Below are 22,514 nucleotides of genomic sequence, written 5' to 3' on the forward strand. Positions count from 1 at the left end.
TTCTTCTTCTTCTTCTTCTTCTTCTCTTCTTCTTCTTCTTCCTCTTCCTCCTCCTCTTCCTCCTCCTCTTCCTCTTCCTCCTCCTCCTCCTCCTCCTCCTCCTCCTCCTCCTCCTCCTCCTCCTCCTCCTCCTTTTTCTTCTTCCTCTCTCTCTCTCTCTCTCTCTCTCTCTCTCTCTCTCTCTCTCTCTCTCTCTCTCTCTCTCTCTCTCTCTCTCTCTCTCTCTCTCTCTCTCTCTCTCTCTCTCTGCCTGGATCTGTGTGTTTGTCTGTTTCTGCCCACCTCGATTCAGCTTCAGCAGCCCCTTTCTGAAGACTCACTAAGCTCAGGGCTGTAGGCTCAGGTCTCTCCAAAGGCCCACCTTCGCAAGGTGGCAGAGCTCTGGAAAGGCAAAGGATGGGCTGAGCCCTGTGCGCCTCCTCCCCAGCCTTTTCCAGCGCGCGCGGGCTCTGGGGTAGAGAGCTGACTTCTTTTGGCTTTGTCCGCTCGGCAGCCCCGGGTCGGCCAGGGACCTTGGCCGCTCCGCACACACACCTGCTGCCCGCCCCGCGTGGGCGGCCTGGGAGGAGCGTGCCCCAGAATCACCGGGTTTGCGACCGTTTCTCCAGCGCCCCGGGGGTGCGGGTGCGGGTGCGGGGCGGCGCCGTCCCGGGCGCCCTCCTGAGAGGCGGGTCCTGGAGGAGGGCGGGGACCCGGTCCCGCCTCGCCCTCCGCCGGGCCGCCCGCAGGCAGGCGCCGGGCCGGCCGGGAGGTGGTGCTCGCCTCTCCACGCGGGGCCGTGCGTTGCCCGGCAGCGGCTGCGAGGCTCGGGAGGGGGCGGAGCGGTGCGGCCGGCGTGCAGCGGCCCCAGTCCGCGGATCCGGCCCGGCCCGCCCCCGCCTCGCCGGCCTCGCTGAGCGCCGGTGCGAGGCGACCAGTCTCCGTCGCAGGGGTCGCCGGCGTCCCGGGCCTGAGCGCGCCCACGCCGGGAGGCCGGGGTGCCGGAGTGCCGGGGAGCCGACGCGTGGCCATGGAGCGGAAGCCCCGCGCCAGGGTTGCACTGGTGTCGGAGCGGTGCGGCCGCGGGCCTTCCTCCCGCCACCGCCGCCCGGGGCTGGTGCTCCCCGGCCTCTGGCTGCTGCTGCTCGCAGGGCCGGCCTCGTGCGCCTCAGGTAAGCCTCGTCGAGCCCCCCGGGACGCGGCCGCCACCCTGGCCGCCTTCGTTGCCGCGCTCGTCACCCCCTGGCTCCCCCACCCGCCCATCCTCTTTTATTCTCCACCGCTCCCTCGCCCTCCTTGCTGGAGATGCTTTTCTATTCTTCCTGGGCCCAGCAAATAAAGGCATGGAGGAAATGAATAAATGCAAAGGAAAAGAGCGAGCGGTTTCTGACCGGTCTTGCTAAAAGGTCTGCAACCTAGTCTTCCGTGAACCATGGTGCCCGAGGCGGATCTGGTGGTTTCTGCTCCGAAGATGCCTATTTTCTTTTTCCCCTTTGAAAATGCAGGCTCTGGGATTGTGTTTGTGCACGGCAGTGTGAATGTGGCGTAGCGAATGTTTTGGGATACTTTTATTGTTGGGGCAAAGGGGTGCATCGGGTGTGTGCTATAGAGCAGTTGTGCATTGCCGAGAACAGCCAGTGTTCCCCCAGATGCAAGCAAGCTGGCCGTGTCCCCCAGTGCGCCAGGACACAAAGAACATTCAAAGAAAAATCTCTTGGAAAGCGCCCTGGCCATGGATCTTTCCAGGGAACTAGCTATTGGTATTGCCTCTACAAAGGCATTACAATGGGGTGTGAAAATATTTTGAGTCTGAAGTGTCAGGGCATGAAAGGAGTCATGGTTGGTTTTATAATAGATGCAATTTAGTGACTGTTCATCAGCATGGGATTAAGAGACATGATTTATGAGGCGTGTGGGTGGGTTTTGTTTGTTGAGGAAATGGTTTAATTCATGTTGCTTCTCTGAAATGTTTATTTGTCCACCCTGAGCGTGCACTGGATGGATGGCTTGGAGACCATCTCCGAGGTGACACAGTGCAAGCCTGTGATTGCCCCAGCACACACATGCTTGGTTGCTTTGTGGGTAGAAAAGGGAAGGTGGAAGGAGCAGTTTAGGGTGGGGAGCTTCTTCACGAGGCACAGGAGAGCCATGAAGGCAGCCCAGAACCCTTCCTGCTTGTGGGAGCAGGGCCAGAGGACTGCCAAGTGGCTTGAAGGAAGTAGAACACATTTGAAGGTCCCTTAGGCCCTACTGTGGGCATTATAACTAGCACCACAAAGGGGGCGGTGGGATACAGTGGAGGAAGGGACTCCAGGGAGCACAGGATGGGACCTGTTTACTCACTCAGGAGGACATTAAGGCAGAAGCATCTTGCTCAAGGTCACTGGCTGGATGGCGAGAGGGATTGCTGTAGCTCTCCATTCCCCTTTGCTTTTTGTGACCCACAGGCTGGGGTCATAGCTGAAGCCTCCAGAGATTTCCTCTAGCTGGGTTGAACGCTGCCTCAGGGAGCCAGAGCCGAGGTAGGGTTGACAGAGTGGGCCTCTTCTAGGCTGTGTGTAGTGGGTGCAGAAACTTTGCCTAAGCTAGCACCCCCTGTCTGAATCTCGCTCTGAGAGTTCCAGTCCAGTGCTCCTCAGAGAGGGGTTAGTCCTTCTGAGAGCTCTTGACTTTAGTCAGCAGAGAAAGCTGGATTCTGTTGGATTTGACCATCATGGGACCTCGTTCACTAACTGTTTCCACTGATATTTGTGCCAGATGCTGCTTGACCCAGTCACACTAACGGTTAGATTTTATGACCCCTGCTTAACCAAGGAGGACCTGAACAGGTGTTTCGGAGAGTCTGGCTCCAGAGTCTATGATACACTTAGCTCCCTGGCCCCAGAATTTTCCCACCTGAACATTGTCATCTGAATATTCTGGAGAGGTAGGAGATAAAAGTTGTTTTGCTAGACTTAAAGACATTCCCCCCACCCCCTTGTTTAGAAACCCTTTTCTGGTTCTCTGCTACTCCTAATCCAAAATCCAACTAGGAGTTGTGAAGTTATATGTCTGTTCTACAGCTGACATCACAGAGCCGGAGGTGGCATCCTTTCACTAAGTTGCTTCACTGGTGTGCATAGCTGCCTCTGGGCAGGAAACACAGAGTGTGTGCACAGCATCCAGCTTCAGGGACCTGGCCGCCAAACAAAGCAAGTGCGGGTGTGTGTCCACTCAGAGTGAACTGCTAGAGGGATGACCTGAATGAAGATGGTGCTCTGATTGCAGGCTCTGGGGAGCCAGCTTAATGGACGGTGTCTGGTAAGGTGCCCAGGCTGCTTGTGGGATGCCTGGCCGAGGCCAGCAGCTGTTGGTCTTGGGACAAGGTAGTGTTTTTGGCCCAGGTTTCCCCTCAAGTGGCACCAGGACCCTGTAGTCTTAGTGTCTTACTTTCAACAACAGTATGGGCAGGTAGACTTTGCTGAGTGCTGTCCTGGTGTGGTGGTGGTGGGGGGGAAGGGGGTGGAGCCTTAATCTTGTTTACAAGTCCTCTGGGAGCCAGCAGTCCGTGTCTGGCTAACCATTCTCCATCTTGAGCAGAGATGGACTTGATTTTCAGGTGGTCCTCTTATTATAGTTTTCAGAGGGGGCGGGGAGGAGCGAGAGCGAGCTAGTTCTCTGCTGTATTGATTTGTTGTCTGTTTCTATTTCCTTTAGCATTTTAAATGCATGATTTTTGTTGTTGTTGTTTTGTTTTTCTGGACAGGGTTTCTGGGATTAAAGACCTATCCCCACCTGGTGATTTCTTTCTTTCTTTCTTTCTTTCTTTCTTTCTTTCTTTCTTTCTTTCTTTTAAAGAAAACATTTATAAGTTTGGTCTTGACTATTTCCTGTTGTGGAAACAACCTGAAATGCTTGGAGATTTCTCTTGAACGCAGTGCTTTTAGGTAGCCAGCCACCCACAATGGAGAAGGAGAGAACAGTGGCCCATTCCTTATTCAGGGACAGTTCTACTTAAGAATTAGGGTTATCATGAAATCGACAGCGTGGCAGAATCTGGAAAATAAAGAAAGGTGCAGAAAACAGTCACTCAGGACTTGGGGTTAGCTCAATGGCATAATGTTGGGTAGCTTGTACAGGCCCTAGGTTCCATCCCAGGACAAGAAAGGAGGGAGGACTCACCCACAGTTCCACAGCCCATACACTATAAGTGGGTTAGGTTTTGTTTTTATGGTAGAGTTTTGTTATATAACCCAGGCCTTACTCTGTAGACCAGGCTAGTTTTAAATCTGTGACAGTCCTCCTGCCTTGGCCTTCAGTGTGCTGGTATTCAAGGTGTGGGCTGCTATCGCCGCTGCAACCGACACAACCAGGCAGCTGCAAACATTATGGTGTATAGCTTTACAGATCGGTCTTTGCCTCTCTCCATTTTCCCTTATCTATAGGTCTTTATTTTTAAGCACGTATGTATTTGTGGAGTGGGAATGATAACGTGATTAACTGTCAGGTGTGACAGGCTGGCTTCCTGTGTGTTTGCCTGGAATGTGTGGTTTTCTGTGGACACTCAGCATGTCAGTGAATCAGTGTTCTGAAAGTTGTAATGTTGGAAAGAAGCCACAAAAGTGTATGTAGCTGATGTCTGTCATCACATCCATTGTTTGTTTGTATGTATGTATCCATCCATCCACCTATCTATCTATCTGACACAGCATCTCTCTATGTGTAGTCCTGGCTATCCTGGGCAGGCCTCGAACTCACGGAGATCCTACTTCTTCCTAACCAGTGCTGGGGTTAAAGGTGGATCCTTTGATTATTTTTAAACACTTTTGCCTGCTAAATTTGTAATATATTCTTTTAGTTTTCACATTTTGTGTTTCTTTAGTATTGAAGTTTTGCTTATTTTTATATTTGTATCCTTTGGATTTTTGTCATTGTTTCTTCTACTATATTTTCTTCCTTCCAATGTTTTCCCTTTACATTTAATTAATTAGCTAAATAATTTTTGAGGCGTGGTCTAATATAGCTCACTCAGGCTGGGCTCAAACTTACTCTGTAGTTGAGGATGACCTGAACGTCTGATCCTCCTGCCTCCACCCCATCGGTGCTGGGATTGCAGGCATGCGTCTCTGTGTCCCAATTTACACATGCTGATCGTTACACTCTGGGCTTTGTGCATGCCAGACAAGCACTCTCCCGCTGGGCCATATCCCCAGCCTCTTTTACATATTACATAATTGAATAAAAAGTATGTTTGTGTGTATCCACATGTGCCCTGGTGAGCCGTGGAGGACAACTTTGTACAGTTGCTGCTTCTACTTCTCGTGGGTTCTGGTATGAGACTCAGGTTGCCTGTCCTCCAGTGACGAGTGTACCTGCTGAGTCATCTCCCTGTGCCCACTTTTTATATCATTTTGAGACACAGAAGTGTGCAGTTACTGTGATTAGCAGAATCTGCTTTTTCTTTGTGTAATTTTTTTTCATGCATTTATACCACGGCTTCAGTTTTTATCTGTCTTAATGAGCAACTGGTTGTTTCAAGGGGAATATTTGCTAGACCTAGTTTAGAATTGTAAGGGCTTAAACTGTGTGCAACTTGTGATTCCCAGACCCCCTGCACTCTGTTATTTGGAGTTGGGGAATGCTTGTTAAGAGTTTAAACTTCAGAAACAGGGTGTGGATTGCAAGCCTTTCATCTCAGCTCTTGGGAGTAGGGGCTGGGGGATCTGAGTTTGAGGGCAGCCTAGTCTACATAGAGAGACTTTGCCACAAATAAATAGGAACAGATCTCAAAACATCAACAGAAAGATTTATATTTCTGGGGCTCATCTTCCGGTAAATTCTAATCTCTTGATGGCATCTGGGGATCTTTATCATAACAATTTAAAGCTCATGTGTAGGGATTTACTACACTGGAACTGTCTAAGTAGTGTAAACGCATCACACAAGTATTGACAGAGAGTTTTTATGTCTTATGGTTGTCTTTTTATCTCAGGTTTTATTTATTTTATGTGTATGTGTACAGGTGCTTTTGAGGCCAGTAAAGGGCATTGAATCTCCTGCATCTGGAGTTACCATGAGCCACCATGTAGCTGCTGAGGTTTGAACTCAGATACCCTACAAGAACAGCAAGAACTCTAAACAACAGAACCATCTTTTCAGCCACTCCACTTGGCTGTCTTTTTACCATCAGAACATTTGAGTTAAACCGTTCTGTTGACATTGGTTTTGGTTTGTCTCTTGTTGCTTCTGGTTTTCATTGGGACACTGCTTTGGCTCTCCTCCCTCCTGGCTGCTGAGCACTGTAGCTACAGTCTGTCAGGAAGTGCCTTCCTTAGGCCTGAAAACAGAACCCCCACCAGGGAGCTGTTAAAGGTCACCTGGGACTTGGGAGCAGGGGTTTCTGTCTACCCTGGGTGATAGCGGCAGCTAATTACTGCGGTTATAATTACACCAGGTGGCTTTTCCTAGCGAGGAAGATGCTGATCTAACTGCAGGGGCTGTTTGCAAGTTGTGACCCCAGCCTTTCATCTGGAGCCCACCAGGATGCGATTTCTCCTCTGCATATTTCTGGACAGATTAGAAACTCGGGGTGTATGCCCTTCTGCCTATAACTTACTGTGGGACCACAGACACATGTGGGACATAGCCTTGTCCACATCGGTGGGACATTTCCTCTTGGCTATCTTAGACGCCTCGGAAATGTATAGATGCAACTGAACCCCTCCACCCTGCTACGTGCGTGTGCGTGTGCGTGTGCGTGTGCGTGTGTGTGTGCGTGTGTGTGTGTTTGTTCTCTTTGTCCATTAGATATGCCAGGCTAATGAGCCATTGAAGAGAGTCCTCTTCTCATTTCATTAACAACCAAAATTTTTTTTTGTGTGTTTTGTTTTTGGAGATGGGATCTCATGTATCTCAGGCTGACTGCATACTTGATATGTAGTTGAGGATGTCCTTGAACTTCTGATCTCTTGCCTCTACCTCCTAAGTGCTGGAATTACAGATCACTATGCCTGGTTTATATCACTCTGGGATTAAACCTATGACTTCATGCACTCTAGCTAAGTACCTTACCCCCAAATCTTGTTTTAAAAATCTGTCTGCTCCATGCCTGCTGGTGTACACATGTAATCACAGTTTTGTCAGGAGGCCAAGGAAGGAGAGTAGAAAATGTGAGTGCCACTTGCCTGGTAAATGAGTGGGGCCCCACCTCGAAGTAAAACTGAAGAAAGGCAGGCACAGAGCATCACAGCTCAGCAAGAAGGTGCTTGCTGCCAGGGCTGGTGATCGGAGTTTGGTCCCTGGGACCCACACAGTGGAAGGAGAGAACTGAGTTTAGAAAGTTGTCCTTTGATTTCATGTGTGTGCCTATGCACGTGAAGAATGAATAACAGCGCTACCAGAATTGGGAGAAATGAAAAACAAAGGCAGGACTTGGGGGAGGCTGGAGTGAGGCTCGCGGTACAGCAGTCGCCTAGCACGCTCCTGTTTCCTCCATCTCTGTCAGCAGTGTTGTAGGTCCTGAGCACTGTGGCCTGCAGCTTCAGGCATCCCCCTGCACTGGGGAAGATGTATGTCCCTGCTCCCACTGCCCCTCACATCCCTGGCAGATAGAGTTTGCAGAGCCCCACCCTAGATGTTCTGAATTGAAATCTAAATTTGCCAGGTTCCTAGGTTCTTGTGCAGCCCACAGTTCAAGGGTGAGACACCCTGGGTGTGGAGGAAATGCTTCCTGTTCTAGCCTCCTGGGACTTGATGGTTGTCAGCCCTGCATCCTCTTTCCTAGTGCCTGGGGCCTCTGTCCTCCCTCAGGACTTTTCTCTCAGTTCTTGTTCCCTCAGCTTTCTGTGGTCAGGGACTAAAGGCAGTACTCAGTACAGTGGCTGCCCCTAGGACTCCACATTGGTCCACTTGACAGCCATTTAAGAGGTGTGACGTGATGTCTCCCTGTCTCGCTTTACCCCAGATGATTACTGAGCACTTTTTATATACCTCTTGATTATTCTTATGACTCAAGAACTTTCGGTTTAGATCCTTTGCCCTTAAACTCACTAGAATGACACCGTTTCTCTTGGGCAGTGCGCACATTCTGGTTGCTGTTAACTGTGTTGCTGACGAGATAATGGGTCATGGGTATTTCTGAGTATTGGTGATGCAGTGGCCCAATGTGGCCAGTAAAAGATAGAGGGATGGATGTAGACCCTAAATTCTGCCCTTCCCACATGATCCCGCAGTGTCACAGGGGCTGTTTCTCAATCCAGGGGAGGCAAGAGTTGGAGAGGGTCCAGGCCTTCGGAAGGTGGATGTCTACCATTTTGTGAGCTTGCTGTGTATGCTCAAGAGATGAGGTAAGACAGTAAGAGAGTCAAGAGGTGAAATAGACAGGGAAGCAAAGCAGTCTTGGGATTGGAGGAGACAGATATTGTTTGAAGGGAGGCAGAGAGTGCAGGAGTGTATTTGCTCATGGTTGGGAGGGATGAGAGCCAGGATGAAAAAATTCATTCTAGAGAGAAAGAAAACAGAAGAGGTCCAGGCAGCAGGCTCTGGAGGCAGCCATGCCTTTAGTGAGTGACTATTCATGGAGGGAGGGAGTTGCTGAGAGGGGAGTAAGCGGAGGTGGGACTGGGAACTGAGAAGATGCTTTCCACAGGAGGAGAGGACAGTCTTGGTAGTAGTCCAGGTGGACACACCAGCGGCTTGATGGAGGATGAGCAGGTGGTGCTGGTCTTGAGTTGGTCAGAGCTAGTGGGGAGGCAGCTTTTCCTGTGGTAGGCTGTTTACAGCCCTGCACCATCATTTGGAAAGGCTTGCTGAGGCCTTGTTTTTGCTTCTCTTGTTTGGGCCTGTGGAAAGAGCCCTTCATCACTTAGCGTTTCAGGTGAGGGGATTAACTTTGGAGCCAGACAGTCTGAAGGTCTGTTTTAAAATGCTGGGAGCCTTCAAAGGGTGGAGGGACTGAAACCATAGAACAAATGATCTTTTGGAGTCAGCTCTGGGGAACTTGGGCAAACCCCAGGAACCCAGGGTTCACTGCTCCAGTGTGGTCCCCCAAACAAGCAACATCAGCGTCACCTAGGAGCCTGCCAGAAACTCAGGCTCAGCAGGACAGGTAACCCTCAATGCCTGAAATCCCAGCACTCAGGAAGAGGCCTGCCCTGGGTACACATGGAGCTGGAGGACAGTCTGGGCTACAATAGACAGTGCCCCACGCCCCCAGCCTACTGAATGAGCTACTTTTGTGGTGTCTCTAGGTAATTTATGTGTTTCCTAAGGTTTGGAAGCTCTAGCCTCAGCAGTTTCTTGGTGAGCTTAGGTGCATTTCAAAGATTCCTGGTTGCTCCCTAATTAGTGGGGTGTCCTCAAGTTGTAAAAGCCCAACCCAGATTTCTAGGGAAGTGGAGGGTAGAGCCTGAGCTGATATCTGGCTGGATCAGAGGTCTGCTCCTGTTCTAAGCTTCTCTATGGGGGACCAGTATGACTAGCCCTGATTTTCTAAGGTGTGTGGAAAGAGGCAAGTGGGCTAGCCACAAGGATTACAGAATCCCTTTGAGATCAGGGAACAAATGGTGACCAGTGCGTGTGCGTGTGTCTGTGTGTGTGTGTGTGTCTGTCTGTCTGTCTGTCTTCAACCTCCCAAATGGGAGGAAATTGTGGCACACTGCAAATGGGTAGACCTCAAGGATTCTGAGTGACGTCATCACTCAGATAGGTAGAATGGGTAGAAGGTCAGATGCTGGGTAGTTCCCTTAGGTGAGGTACTGCGTAGCGTGGATATTTTAGAGTCTCTCTGAAAGAAGGGCCCGGGAGGCAGAGCATAGAGATTTGGGTAAAGTTACAGAGTTTCAGTTTCCTAAGGGGAAGTGTTTAGGAAGTTGGTTGTTTAAAAAGTAACAATAGTGGTGGGGTGGGCTATTTGTAGGAAGTAGAAGTAGGAGTAGGAGCGAGCATCAGACTGAGGCTTTGTGGTCTAGGTAAGTGGAAAGAACCCCAGTTCCACTCAGGTGATGGGTGTGGGGTGTAGGACCCATCAGCAGCTGGTGGTCAGGACAGTGGTAACAAAGTTTCCCTGACTCTGTGGTCTGTGGTTACTAGCAAAGATCTCCAGGCTGCTCCAAGTCAGGATTGCTCCACCCTGCCTCACTTAACTGCTCCCACCCCCCTTCTCACCTTGAAGATGTGGAGGTTTTTTTTTTTTTTTTAAATTTTATTTTTTATTTATTTATTTTTTTTCTTGAGTAATTGTTGGTTGGAGAGCCTGGCCTGGGTAAGGCAGCTGGACAGACGGGTTAGAGTTTTCATCCTGGGCCTGCATAGTGGCTCATACAACTGTAATATATGTGTGGGGTGTGTGTATATGTATAAATGTTTTTGTGTGTATGACAGGATTTTATTATACTCTTGAATCCAAGTGATCCTCCTGCTTCCAAATAGTCTTAAAAAATTTATAAAACCCCACTGTTCTCTGCAGCCCTTGGAATTGGGCCTTTAAATGTGTGTGTGTGTGTTTTTTTTTAATATGTTTTAAGGGTTACAATAGTTTTATAGGCTTCCCTCCCTGATTATAAAAACAGTATATATTGGTTGCAATAATTAGTACTTGCTGTTCCTTCTTTCTGTCTAGAACATTCTTACCTCAGATTTTATCTGCAGTTACTTCCCTTCCTACAGGTCCCTCCTCAGCTCCCACATGGTCAAAAGAAGCATTCTCCAGCAAGAATGCTTTCATCACCCCTAAGCGCCTGACTGCTTTGGTCGCCACCTATATTTCTGTTTATTCTCAGTCCCTTTCACTCGACCATAGGCTGCAGCAGGACAGGCTTGCTTCACTCAGTGTTTTGGTTCTGTATCCTTTGTTTATTTATGTAGCAGATTGCCCTGTGTACTGGGCCCTTGGGCTGTACCACATGTCACTAAGTGGTTCTAGTTAGCGGTACATTAGTAAGCAAAGACATAGAGGGACTTGCAGATTCAATGTAGGATGTTGGAGACCTCCATTGCAAGGTGCCTGAGTTAGTGTGCTGTGGTGTCCAGAGGGCCACCAACGGAGGGCCTTAAATGGCAGAGGTGATGCTCTTTTGCTGGGGCTCCTGATGTTGCCACAGTCTCTCTGCAGGTGCTAAAACTGGATCTGTTCCAGGCCACGCTCATGGCTGTGGCAGTTCCTGGCTTACGGCAGTATTGCTACATCTTTCTTGTGTGTCATTTGACATTTTACCTTTTTGTAAGGACAGCCATGATGAATCAGAGGCTCACCTACTTATACCTGACCTCATATTAATTATATCGGTGGTGACTTGTTTCTACCTGAGGTCATACTCTGAGATTCTCTGGGTTAAGAGTTTGTTGTTGATGTTGTTGTTATCCAGCCCATAGCATTGATGTCTGAACTAAAAGCTGAAGCAGGCAAAAGAGTGCCCAGAGGTCTTTCAGGGGACAGTGTTCCCAGCAGAAGACATTGCTGTGCATGGGCCTTAAGGCAGGAACTTATCCAAGATTAGGTCTCAGAAGAGACCTAGTGTGCAGTGTGGACGTAGGAGGGCCAAGGATTAGAAGTGAGTCCTGGGCGTAGAGGGTCATAAGAAGGCTGTCATCAAACGGCGACTAGATTACAATGTAAAGTGTGCTGTTCATTGAGCACATTCAGTTGGTTTAGAAAAAGCTATAAATTAACAAGCAAAAATTGCCTCACACCCCGCCACTCCAGATAATTGCTGTGACATTTCGGTGTGTCTCTTTTTAGTTTTTCACACACACAAACACACAAGAACACACACGCAAAGCAGTGGTGTCATATCCGACACATGGTTTGGCAGTTTGCGTTTTCCCTCTTGGCGCTCCATTGTGGGGTCTTCGTGTTTGTACCACAAGCCAATTTTATCCGGGGCCGTGGATGTTCTCTGCCTCATTTAACCAGTGCTCTGTTGCTGGGTTGTAACTCTCGAGTGTTTGTGCTGTACATACATCTTCACACACTTTTCTAAAAACTTCTGTAGGATAAATTCCCAGAAATAGACTCACTGGCCTAGGCATTAAATTTTAATGCACTCTGCCAAGTTGCTCTCTAGAAAAGCTGAAGCAATCCATATTGTCTCTAGCAATGCCTTAGCAGTGCCAGTGGTTTTTCTGTTTTCTTTTTTCTTCCCTCTGAGTACAGCTCGTCACCCATCTATCATCTTTGCCAGGCTCACAGGTAAGACATGTTTTCATAACTGTTGCGTTTCTTTGATTGCTAATTGGCGCTGGAGCCTTTGATCAAGCTCCCCTTGGGCGCTCTTTCTCTGGTTTTCTGTAGAAGTCCCTGGGCTGAGGGACTAGAGAGAGGGTTCAGTGGGTAAGAGCACTTGGTGAGGGAGCATGGGTGACCACTGGGGAATCTGAGCTCAGGGACCCAGCACTCATGTGAAAAAGCTTTTTATGCTAAGACCCCAGAGCTGTGGTGGGTGGAGATAAGAGGATTGCTGGGGCTTGCTGCCTGCCAGCCTAGTTCCGAGTTCAGTGAGAGACCCTGACTCAAAAAGAGCATGCCACCTGGCATCTGAGCATGTGCACAGGCTCTCGCACAGGCTCTCGCACAGGCTCTCTCTCTCTCTCTCTCTCTCTCTCTCTCTGTGCCCAGAGCTGTGCTGGGAAGAGCAATACTAGCCAAGCCAACCATGGTGAGGCAGTGTAGCTCTTGTTTTATCTGTGGCATATACAGTTGTGAGATAGGCATTCTTGCTACTCCTACTGCACAAAGGAAGACAAGTCTCAGAGGGGTTCACCAGCTTGGTCCAGGCCACACAGCTAGTGTCCTCTCAACTCTGGGGTGAGTGTGCATACCCCAGCTAGGTTCCTGCTGTCTGGGCCATGTTAGTAAATGTCAATGTGGTGTCTCCTGTGTTTGTTACAGGATTGGGTGGAGTAAACTCTGTAGTTCATAGTCAAAGTCATTTGTGACTCTGGGAGAACACTATGCTGGTGGCCTGGAACAAGCCTTGACCCAAGACACATACAGCCCTGTTCATAGAAAGTTCATACCAAACCTTGGTTGAGAGAAATGAATAAGGCAAACTTTCCAGAGTTACAGAATCATATGGAGAGTTGTCTTGTTTTTGCAATTGAACATTTAATAGTAACAAAAAAAAAAAAAAAAAAAAAAAAAAAAAAAAGGACGTTCCCTTTGCGGAGTGCTCTGTCAGTCTCAGTCTGGAGGGTAATCTTCCAGTGCACTGAGTGACATTTGCTCCCTGCACTTTCTCCTTTGCTGAGGCTTGGATCACATCCTTGTGGTTTTGATAACGTTGCTACAAAGATGATATGTTTCTGTGGTTTTTTTCTGACGGCCAAGCGTGTGGTTTTCTTTCTTCTTTGATCATAAATTAGCGTGTGCTTCTGGCTTAAAAATCAATTTCTCACTAACTTTCCAGTTTTGGTGGGAGGGAGTCAATGCCTTCAGTGGCTCAGTGGTTAAGAGTGTTGGCACTTACAGAGGACCTGGATTTGGTTCTCAGCACCTACACAATGACTCATAACTGCCTGTAACTTCAGTCCTAAAGATCTGCTATCCTCTTCTGGCCTCTGTGGTCACCAGACATGCATGTGGTGCGCAGATATACATGAAGGCAAAATTCTTATACACATAAAATTAAAAAAAAAAAAAAAGGATTAAAAACAAAAACCAAAACAACCAGCACAGTGAGCCATTCTTTCATGCTTTCGCCACGCGTTGAGCTTTCTTAGTTCTAAGGCGAAAAAAAGCAAAAACAAAAAAACAAAACCTAAAGAACAGTATATCTTGCATTTGTGCCAGATTCTGATGATAAATACTAACTTTCTAAATGATTCTCAGAAACTGGTCTTGGGACTATTGTTTTTTTAGAAAGTCATTGTTGTTATTGTGTGTGCCCATGAGGTTGAGGGGTGCACTCGGGCCATAGTGCACAGGTAGAGGTCATAGGGCAGAATGTCACCCTTTCCTGGGGTGGGGAAGGAAGTGACTGGGCAGGAGAAGGCTGCTGTTGAGGTATGATGTCCAGCAGCCTCCATGTCTTATGGTGAGATAGTCACCATGTAGGCAGGATGGGCTGGTACAGTGTGGGCTCTGTGGGGAAGGTGGTTTACAGTTGCAGTTTTCATGGACTGCAGAAGAAGGTGTCAACATGGAGAATCTTGGTTCTTAAAAGTAGGATAGAGTGAAGTGAGTCAGTCAGTCAGTCAATCAATCAATCAATCAATAAAGTAGGGTGGAGTGGGGAGTGGGGTATGCACAGGCCAGGAGAACTAAGACCACAGATGCACCAACCAGTTCCTGATCCGAGAGAAGCCAGCTGTCCCATGGCTGTGGGGTAGAGAAGGCTCACCATGGGGCTGATCCCACTGTGTGCCCAGCCTCGGACACGAACCTGATGATCTCTGTGCAGCTGCTCGGATGGCTTCCACACTGTCAGAATCCCTCAGCATCCAGCACTAGACTTGGAAAGAGGCTTTCCAAGAGTCCTTCTGTGTGGGGCCTGGAAGTGTCTGTTGACCTTTATTTTATTTTTGGTGTTTTTGAGGCAGGGTTTCTTTCTATAGCCCTGGCTGTCCTAGAACTCACTCTGCAGACCAGGCTGACCTTGAACTCACAAACACAGATCCACCTGCCTCTGCCTCCCGAGTGCACTAGACTAGAGGTGTGCACCAGTCTTTTGACCTTTAAATGGGCATCATTCTCTTTAAGTGTTGAACTTCATTTTACTAGTTGTTTATGAGACATTTTAAAAAAAAAAAAAAAAAAGCTTGAGTGTTTGGCTAATTGCCATGAGGGAATGAATTGGTGTGCATCTAATTTTTAGAATACTAGCAAGGTCACTTGGTTAAAAAAAAAATGCATTAAGTAGAGATCAGCAGCCCTGAAGATATCCAGCCCCTGAGCCCTTTGTAGCTAGAGGAAGCAAGTAAGGGCTTGTCTATACCTGAGAAACAGTACAGACTAGTGGAGACAGGGGCAGAAGTCCAGGTCAGACAGAACAGCATCACTGAGTAACCAAGAGTGTCATTTGGACTGACAGTGTTCTCAGACGCAGGTTCCTGGAGGTGGCTTTTAAAGCTGAGACACCAGGAGATGCTTAAAACATCGAAGTAACTGATCTTAAGGAGAAAACAGGACTTGGCAAGATGGCTGAGTGAGCTGCTACAGACACTTGCTGCCAAGCCTGAAGACCTGAGTTAGATTCCCTGGAACTTACATGGTGGGAAGAGAGAACCAACTCCTGCAAGTTGTCTTCTGACCCTGCCATGGTATATGAGTGGCACCACCCTGCACACACACACAACGAATAATAAATGCATTTAAAAACGAGATAATATATAAAATAATGTGTGAGAACTTTAATATATAAAATAATGTGTGAGAACAGAACAGGGCAGCTCTGTAATATTTCTCAGCAGTATCCTGTGTTTACCTCTCTCTGAGGGGATGGCTGGGCTGCGGCTACTCTGGTTGGGTCATCTTGGGTTGCTGCTTTCTACCGTGATGATGAATAGGCCTCTCTGGACCCAGGAGAGGAACACTCACTGATGTGGGGTTGGAGCACCATGACCCTGAACCAGAGGATGAGAGGCACCATCTTTAACCACAAGTACAGGCATGGCTGTTGTCATGGGAAGTACGTGAGAGATTGTTAAGTAGCTCCCGAATCATAGAACCTGACAGCTGGCAAGTTGCATAAATATTCATGTATGTATCAGTTTCTACTTCTGTGGTTCTGACAGGATGCTCCAGGGCCCACAGTTTAAGGATGCAGGCTGTAGGAGGCAGAGACTGACTGTCAGCGCATAGCTAACAGGATGCGTGTCAGATGCTTATTATTCTGTTTGAGATTCAGATTCTGCAGAGGAAGCTGGGACTTGGGAGTGGTGCCCAGCCCTCAGCCAGGAGCATGTGCAGATGTGCGAGGGTGTGCATGCCTACACATAGGCAGACAGGATAGTATGTGGGTGCTTAGGAAGGGAGGCTGAGCAGTAGAGGGTAGACCAAGGAGAGAGCAGGAAGAGTACAGATCAGGACAGCTCTGCAAGTGACCATGGGAAGCCAGCTGCACAGAGTTATGTGCCTTGAGGGTTGGTTGAGCTTTGTGAGGGGACTTTGAATTTCTGGCCATTCCCATTGCAGGTCTCCTGGCTATGTTCCATATCAATATTTACATTAAATTCATTTGTTTAGGATGAAGTGATGTCACAGGTTACCAGTGTCTCTGACTGATTTTATCTTTGTTTTCCTTGATATTCCGGCTGGGTGGAACAGCCTCCTCCAGCTTCCTTGCCTGGAGTCTAACCTCTCTTCCTACCATACTGCCATGGACTCTGTGTCTTCATGGGGAGAACGCTACTGAGCCGCTTGATGCTTGCATGCTTTCTATGCACTGTTTCTTCTTCCCAAAGGCCCTGTCCCTCCCTGTTGGCCTCATTTCATTTCTCCCTCAAAAATCTCAGGCCACATTCACCTCCCCACAAGGCATGTAGAAGCAGAGTGGCTTAGATGCCCTCTCTGCGCACGCAACTCAACTCATGACTTCCAGAGTTGGAGATCTTGCCTTGTTACTGTCTCCTTACCAGTGTGCAGTGCGGCTGGGCTTAGAGACCATCCTTAGTGAACACATGATGAATTGTTAAATGGATGAATGAAGGAGTGTTCCCACAGATGGACCGTTGACTGCATACATGATTGTGTGCACGATGACCCCTTGAATGAACCACTGACAGCATACATGGTTGTGTGCACAATGGAATAAGCTGGAACAACTCAGGACATGGTGAGTTTGGTGTGACTTCTCTCTTGTTGAGAATGGCTCTTGAGAAGCTTGGCACTTTGCATTTTCATCACTGCCTCCTGTTAGTTTCTTCCTCCCACATCCAAGTGCAGACTTCTTTATGCCTACTCTCTCTCTTCAAATCATTGTCACTCTCTTGGCTTCAGGATCTACCTTCATGTGGTCAGACTCCAGAACTATGTCTTTGTTCCACGTTCATCCTAACATAATTCCCTGTGATTGGCTGGCTGTCAGACTAACCTGAAAATTGTGGACATGAAGATCTCTGCATACTGAGTTCCTAGTTGAAATACAAAAGCTTACTAGTCTCTGTAAATGATACTCACTTTCAGATGCTTTGGAATATGAACTATATTTAGAATAAGTACCCATCTTTACTTCTGTTTTATAAATAATTTGATACATATTTTCCTGGCTGTTTTTTATGTGTTCATGTGTGCACAGGGTGTGTGTGTTCATGTGCCTGTGGAGACATAGGACAACATTGGCCTTTGTTCCAGGGAGCCGTCCACCTTGTCTTTTGAGGTAAAGTCTCTCATGGGCCTGGAGCTCTATATTTTAAGTTAGGCTGGCTGGCCAGTGAGCCCCGGGGATCCACCTGTCTCCACCTCCTCCAGTTCTGGGATTACAGTTGTGACCCAACTGTGCCTGGGGTTTTAACTTGGGTTCTGGGACAAGTTCGTAGCCTCACGTTTGCAAAGCAAGCACTCTATGAACAGATCCATCTCCCCAGTCCTTTCTTGCTGATCTCCTGAAAATTATGCTTGCATGCACATGTAGTAGACCCTACTTTTTTGAAAGATAGAAATGGGATTATGCTACCCATAGATTTTGTGTCTTCCAGTTTTCACTTAATGTAAGCATTTTCCATATGCTTTAAAATATTTTAAAGTAAACATACAATATTCATTTATAGGGCATGATTTCCCAAGTCATTCCTGAATTTCTTGTTTGGTGTTTTTAAGATTCTGGGATCCAACCTGGGGCCTTGCGTATGCTAGGGTAGAGCTGTACCCCTGAGCTGCATCCCAGCCATTCCTAAACAACTTGGTATCTTATTGGTCTCCATGTGCCTAACTGTACAGTCCTGTGATGAACCTCTGTGCACAGACCTTTCAGCTTCTCTTTATTTCCTTTAGGATAATATTAAGGAAAGAGTTGGATTACAAAGGGCCGATTTGGAGAAGAAAAAAAAGTCCCTGAGAGTCAGTGTTCATCAGGAAGCTTTGCAGGGTGTGTTGGAGAACATGCCAGTTTTGGGATCTTAGATTCACAGTTCAGCAGTTTTTAAAGGAGACTAACTGGGCAGATGGCTGTTTGCCCCAAGGCCCGCTGCCTGGTTATCCTCTGCCTCATCCTTTATACATGAGCATGTGCTTGCTGACTCACTAAGAGTCAGCACCTTTGGCTACTGGGTGAAAGTCCAGGGGTCAATGTGAGTGGTGTTGGGAATCTTTGCTGCCCCAGCACCTGAGCAGGAGAGCTCACTATTCTCTGGGACCAATGGTATGATTTTGTACAAAAGGACCAGGGCCTGAGGAATGTGGGAAGGGGTAGGGTGTATGTGTGTGTGTGTACACGTGCGTATGCACACACACGCTCCTCTCTGAGCCTCAGAGCCAGCAACACCGTGTTTCCATGGCAGAGTGCCCCTTCCTTGATCTTCCTTTGCCACAGATGTATTTAGTGTCTCTATTCTAACTGTTCCTGACTTGAGTTACAGTGGTTATTTGATTTCCACATTTGTGGTTAAAATGCATGCAGCATAAGATTGGCCATCAGAAGCATTTTAAGTAGAGGGTCATCAGTGTTAGGTACCTTTGCAAGCCCTTTTCATCTCACAAAACTGAACTTTAAATCTATAAAAAACCAACTCCCTGTCCTCATACCTCCAGTCTCTTGGAGCTACAACTCTGCTTTTGTTTTTTATGAGTATGACTCCTGTGTTCCTCTAGATACATGGAGTCATGGGATAGGTTCCTTCAGTCCTTGAGTTCATTCTTGATGTAGGATGTGTCACAGTTCCTTGTTTAAGGCTGCATAGTATTCCATCAGATGCATGGTCTATGCTTTTTTCTTTTGCCTTTTCAATACACAATATTTGGTATACATTTCAAATTAAATATACATTCAGTGTTTGTAGTCTGGGCAATAGAAAATCCAGGTGAGGTATATTTTATTTATCTGTCATTTCTGGATGGACTTCTTTCTTTTTTTTTTTTTTAACCTTTTGGTTATTGTAGATTATGTTAGAATATATTATTATATATTGTATATTTATATCATATAATATATAGATAATATATATTATAAATCACTAGATTATAGTGATTTAATTCCGTTCTCACTACCGGACTGAACAGTGAGGTCAGGGGTGGTGTTGGACTCATCTCCATGTCCTGGGAGCAAAGTACTATCTTGGCACAAGTAAGAGGTGAGGTGGTGTTTGAACAAAGAGATGATGGAGCCATCCAGCATACCGCAGAGGAGGGAAGGGTGTGTGTGTGTGTGTACATATCCAGGGTGAGCAAACAGAGGACAGGGGCTGGACAGTGTCCCTGGTTGATGTTGTAGAGAGCATTTCGACTGCTAGTGCCCCCTCCCCCAGCTGGACAGGCAAGTCCTATGACAAGGACCATTCCTCTGTTATCCAGGCACATGTCACCCCTGTCACCCCCTGCTTTGTCTCTGATGTCTCACCCTGGCACAGCACCCCAGAGGGCACAGCAACCCGCAGGGCCTCCAGCTCCCTTGTTCTTACAGATAGAGTCTCTGGCTGCGGGCACATCTAGATTAATGATTGATGTGGGAGGCCCCACCCATTGTGGGCAGTGCCATCTTTGACAAATGGTCTTGGATTATATAAAAGAGGAGGCTGAGCAAGCCATGAAAGCAGGCTGGTAGAGGTGGTGTTCTTCCATCGTCTCTGCTTCAGCGCCTTCCTTGGCTGCCCTCGGGCATGGGCTGTAACTTGTAAGCCAAATAAACCTTTCCTTCTCAAGTTGCTTTGGTTAGTGAGACAGCATAGCAGCAGAAGCCTAGCTAGGACATTTCCTAACTACATTAGCTGCTCACTAACCCTGTGATACAATGTTGTCCCCTGGTATCCATGGAGGGGAGGGAGCTGCTGGCTTTCGGAATCCCATGAACACCAGTGTCTCAGGATGCTCACATGATTAGCAGTGTCCCTGGTGTATCCTCAGTAGTTTATATCCTGTCTAGATTCCTTGTACTCAAGGCAAAGGCAGTGAGTGCCCTGCACATGCCCAGATCTTTAGGGGCAAGAGTACATTTGTGCATTTTTAGTACAGATACAAGTTTAAGGGGGAACAAAAAACAAATTTTCTTTTCCATTGCCTGTTATTTAAACCTAAAGATACAAAACCTGTGGGTATCAAGGCCAGGTTGTAGAAATAATCTTGTTGACTGCTAGTTTGTACCTCCCTGATGCTAATGTGCTATTGATAGTGTGGACATTACTTGCTTTCTGTATCTCTGTGAAAGGAACTCATTGCCATTCAGGCCCACCGCCCATTGCAGATGCATCCTGACCTGTGGTTGTAATCGGTTCATTTTTCTGAGACTGGGTCTTATGTGGTCCTGGTTGACCCTGAACTCTTGAATCTCTTGTCTCCACCTCCCAAATGCTGAGATTAAAGGTGTGATCACCACACCAGCTGATAGTCCTGTTATCGGTGGCATGGGGAAAAATAGTCTTGGAAGCAAGTTGGGGATAAATGCCATTCAGTTTGTTTACTGTGTGCATATGTGTGTGGCGTGTGGGAGGAAGATAGTGGGAAAACTCTTAAATTTTTATTTCTGAAAAATTCCTAATTGAATGCCTGTAAGTCCCTTCCTAGGATTGTGGAGCCCTAACTTCCCCTTTTGAGTGTAGTACAATTCCTGTGCATTACAGGCAGCTTCCTGCATTTTCTCTTACCCCACTTCCTGTCATATTTGTGCATTTCATTATAGGGGTGTGCGTGTGCAAGTGCACATGCCACACTTCATGGAGGAGGATGACTGTTACTTGCTTGTAAGAGTCTTTTTCTTAGAATTCTGTATTTTTATGCTTTTCCCCACATTGTTACTGCCCGTGAAAGAAGCCAGAGATGAAGCTGGTTCCCAGCAGAGTGTGTCTGTGCAGAGCTTCACAGTAATAACATTTGATCTGTCTCATCTTGGAGGGTCTCTGGCTCAGGGTCCATGCGGATGGACTCTGCCAGGACCTTGTTCGAGGTCCCCAAGTATTCAGTGCAGACTTGCCTGCTCTCTGTGTTCTAAGAGTCATCTTCTGGATTTTTATCCTTTCTCTTCTGGAGGTGGAGTCAGGAGCTGGAGGCTGGAGACTAGCTGGTGCTGTGGGAGACTCTGTCTCCAAAAACTGACACACACATACACCCGCCTTCGCCAAAAACCCCCCTCTTAACAAGAACAAATGCATGGCCGGCATTCTTAAATTGGGTGTGGGTGCCAGGCATGTGTGCACATCAGAAGAAGCTTGTGGGAGTCAGCTTTCTTCTTCTGCTGTGCTGAGGGCCAAGGATCAAACTGGAGTCATCAGGCTTGAAGGCTGGTGCCTGTATCTACTGAGCCATCCTGCCAACCTTTATTGGGCATTACTTATTGAGGGTATCAGTCCACTTAGTCTGGTAGCTTTTTAGAATGTTCTAGACTTCTTTGTTGGGATTGTCTCAAGATGATCACCATGAGGCTGGGCATGGTGGTGCATGCCTTTAATCCCAGTACTTGGAAGGCAGAGGCAGGAAGAAATCTGAGCATTTCAGGCCAGTTTGGTCTACATAGAGAGTTCTAGGGCTACATAGAGACCCTGTCTCAAACAGCAAAGAAGATGATCAGAATAAGACTTGGTAAGAACAGGAGCTAAAGCCGGGCAGTGGTGGTACACGCCTTAATCCTAGCACTTGAGAGGCAAGGCAGAGGCAGGTGGAGCTCTGTGAGTTCAAGGCCAGCCTGGTCTACAGAGTGAGTTCCAAGATATCCAAAGTTATGCAGAGAAACCCTGTCTTACCAAACAACAACAACAACAACAACAACAAAAACAAACAAACAAAAACAAAACAAAACAAAGAAAAAAACCCCCAAAAACCCCAAACCAAAAACCAAACCAAACCAAACCAAAAAACAAGAAAAGAACCTAAGAGCTAGTCTCCAGAGCCAAGTGTCAATTTCAATTTGTGAAGACACGCTTTTGGATTAGTGTGTAAATATTTTGCTACAAGAGACCCATTAGGCAAGTATTCTATCCCTTTCCCTATTTTTCATCCTCTAGGAGTTACTGTACACTATCTCATTTAATCCTACCCTTCACTTCCCCAATTTCCAGATTGATTGACCTAGGACCAGTCAGGGCTGATACCCTAGCATCGTCTGTATAATCACAGAGACTGTTTTTTACTTATTTATTGGTTAATTTGTTGTTGATTTTAAAACAGGGTCTCACTGTGTATCTTTGGTTGGGTGAAACAACAGGCTTGTGTCTTAGTTAGGGTTTACTTCTGTGAATAGACACCATGACCAAGACAACTCTTTTTTTATTTTATTTATTTATTTATTTATTTATTTTTCCCAAGGCAACTCTTAAAAGGACAATATTTAGCTGGGGCTGGCTTACAGGTTCAGAGGTTTAGTCCAGTATCATCAAGACAGCAACATGGCAGCATCCAGGCAGGCATGGTGCAGGAGGAGCTGAGAGTTCAACATCTTCATCTGAAGGCTGCTAGAATAATACTGGTTTCCAGGCAGCTA

General features: G+C 47.3%; 1 protein-coding gene across 4 annotated transcripts in view; it reads left to right on the forward strand.

Annotated features, from left to right (window-relative positions):
- The first annotated feature begins 797 nt into the window (after positions 1 to 797).
- Positions 798 to 22,514, forward strand: part of Kiaa1549 (KIAA1549 ortholog) — a 131,056-nt gene continuing 109,339 nt past the window's right edge. For 2 of the 4 annotated variants that reach the window (XM_076913533.1, XM_076913534.1), the window contains exon 1: positions 798 to 1,151. In XM_076913533.1, the coding sequence (XP_076769648.1) occupies positions 1,010 to 1,151 (142 nt within the window). In that variant the 5' untranslated portion in view covers positions 798 to 1,009. The remainder of the gene's footprint in view (positions 1,152 to 22,514) is intronic. The other 2 variants (XM_076913531.1, XM_076913532.1) reach the window with 1 other exon arrangement.

This window comes from Arvicanthis niloticus, chromosome 15, assembly GCF_011762505.2.
Source record: "Arvicanthis niloticus isolate mArvNil1 chromosome 15, mArvNil1.pat.X, whole genome shotgun sequence".
Classification (NCBI taxonomy): Eukaryota; Metazoa; Chordata; class Mammalia; order Rodentia; family Muridae; genus Arvicanthis; species Arvicanthis niloticus.